The following is a 911-nucleotide window of genomic DNA, read 5'->3' as shown; positions in this document are numbered from 1 at the left end:
GTCACATTCACAGGAGAGGGAGGTCGGTCTGGGGGTGCCAGGGTGTTGACAGGTTAAGAGGTTTCACTTCCACACTAGCTCTGACGGACCCCCACTGCGGGCGTCCTCTTCACTCACCTGCTCGCACAAAGCCCAGGTCACAGCTGACCAGCAGGAGGACCGTGGGACTCAGATATGGGGAAAGAGGCATCAAAGAAGCCATGGTTTCCACCGAGTTCGCCGAGGGGCCCGGAGGCATCCGCTTAACATCCAGGCGGGGATCCTGGAAGAGGCAGGAGTTGTGGGGGTCAGGAGCTGTCCAGAACGCAAGCGGGATGCAGCAGCTCTCCCAGGCTTCCCACGGCCCATAGCCCATTTTCCCCGCGCCTTTCCCGCCTCCGCATAACCCTGGTGCCCACCCCAGCCCCCACCCGCGCAGTCGGATCAGCCCACACCCACCTGCCGGGTCCTCTTGGTCGGTCAGGCCTCGGGGGGTTGTTCGGTGCCCAGGGGGCGGCCCATCGCCGGATTGGCGCTGGCCCTACCCCATCCCGACGCGGGTCTGCCTAGGCGGGCAGCGCCGGCCGAGCTGCGGGCAGAGAGGACAGAGGCGGAGTGGCCGCGAGCCGCGGGTCTGCGGGGCCCCCAGCGTTCCCGAGGGACGCGCGTAGTCTGTCTCGGATCAGGGGGCGTTGCCGGCGAGGCCTGGCAGCTGGCCTGCGTCCCCGGTGCAGAGGACAGTGCGGCGGCCGAGGCTGGTCCCCTGCAGCGGGATGTGACCGTCCGGGCCAGCCAGCCGCCGCCTTCTGCAGAGCTGGCCCGGCGCGCTCCGCTGCAGCCCGGCTGGGACGCGCGGGCCCGCCCCGCCCCGCTAGGGTTCTCGTCGCCGTCATCCGGCCCCCCCCCCCCCCCCCCCCCCCCCCCCCCCCCCC

At 70.7% G+C, this 911-nt stretch overlaps 1 protein-coding gene across 1 annotated transcript in view; it reads left to right on the top strand.

Annotated features, from left to right (window-relative positions):
• Positions 1-200: 200 nt before the first annotated feature.
• The window catches only part of LOC126496037 (glucokinase regulatory protein-like), a gene marked incomplete at its 3' end in the record, with an annotated part of 18,150 nt that continues 17,439 nt past the window's right edge, over positions 201-911 (top strand). Inside the window, exons 1-2 of the mRNA XM_050133618.1 lie at positions 201-305; positions 404-835. Of these exons, the coding sequence (XP_049989575.1) occupies positions 201-305; positions 404-835 (537 nt within the window). The remainder of the gene's footprint in view (positions 306-403; positions 836-911) is intronic.

The sequence above is a fragment of the Alexandromys fortis genome, unplaced genomic scaffold (assembly GCF_014885135.2).
Source record: "Alexandromys fortis isolate MF-2015 unplaced genomic scaffold, M_Fortis_MF-2015_v1.1 scaffold_871, whole genome shotgun sequence".
In the NCBI taxonomy this organism is placed as follows: domain Eukaryota; kingdom Metazoa; phylum Chordata; class Mammalia; order Rodentia; family Cricetidae; genus Alexandromys; species Alexandromys fortis.
This window is presented reverse-complemented; position numbering and strand designations above follow the sequence as displayed.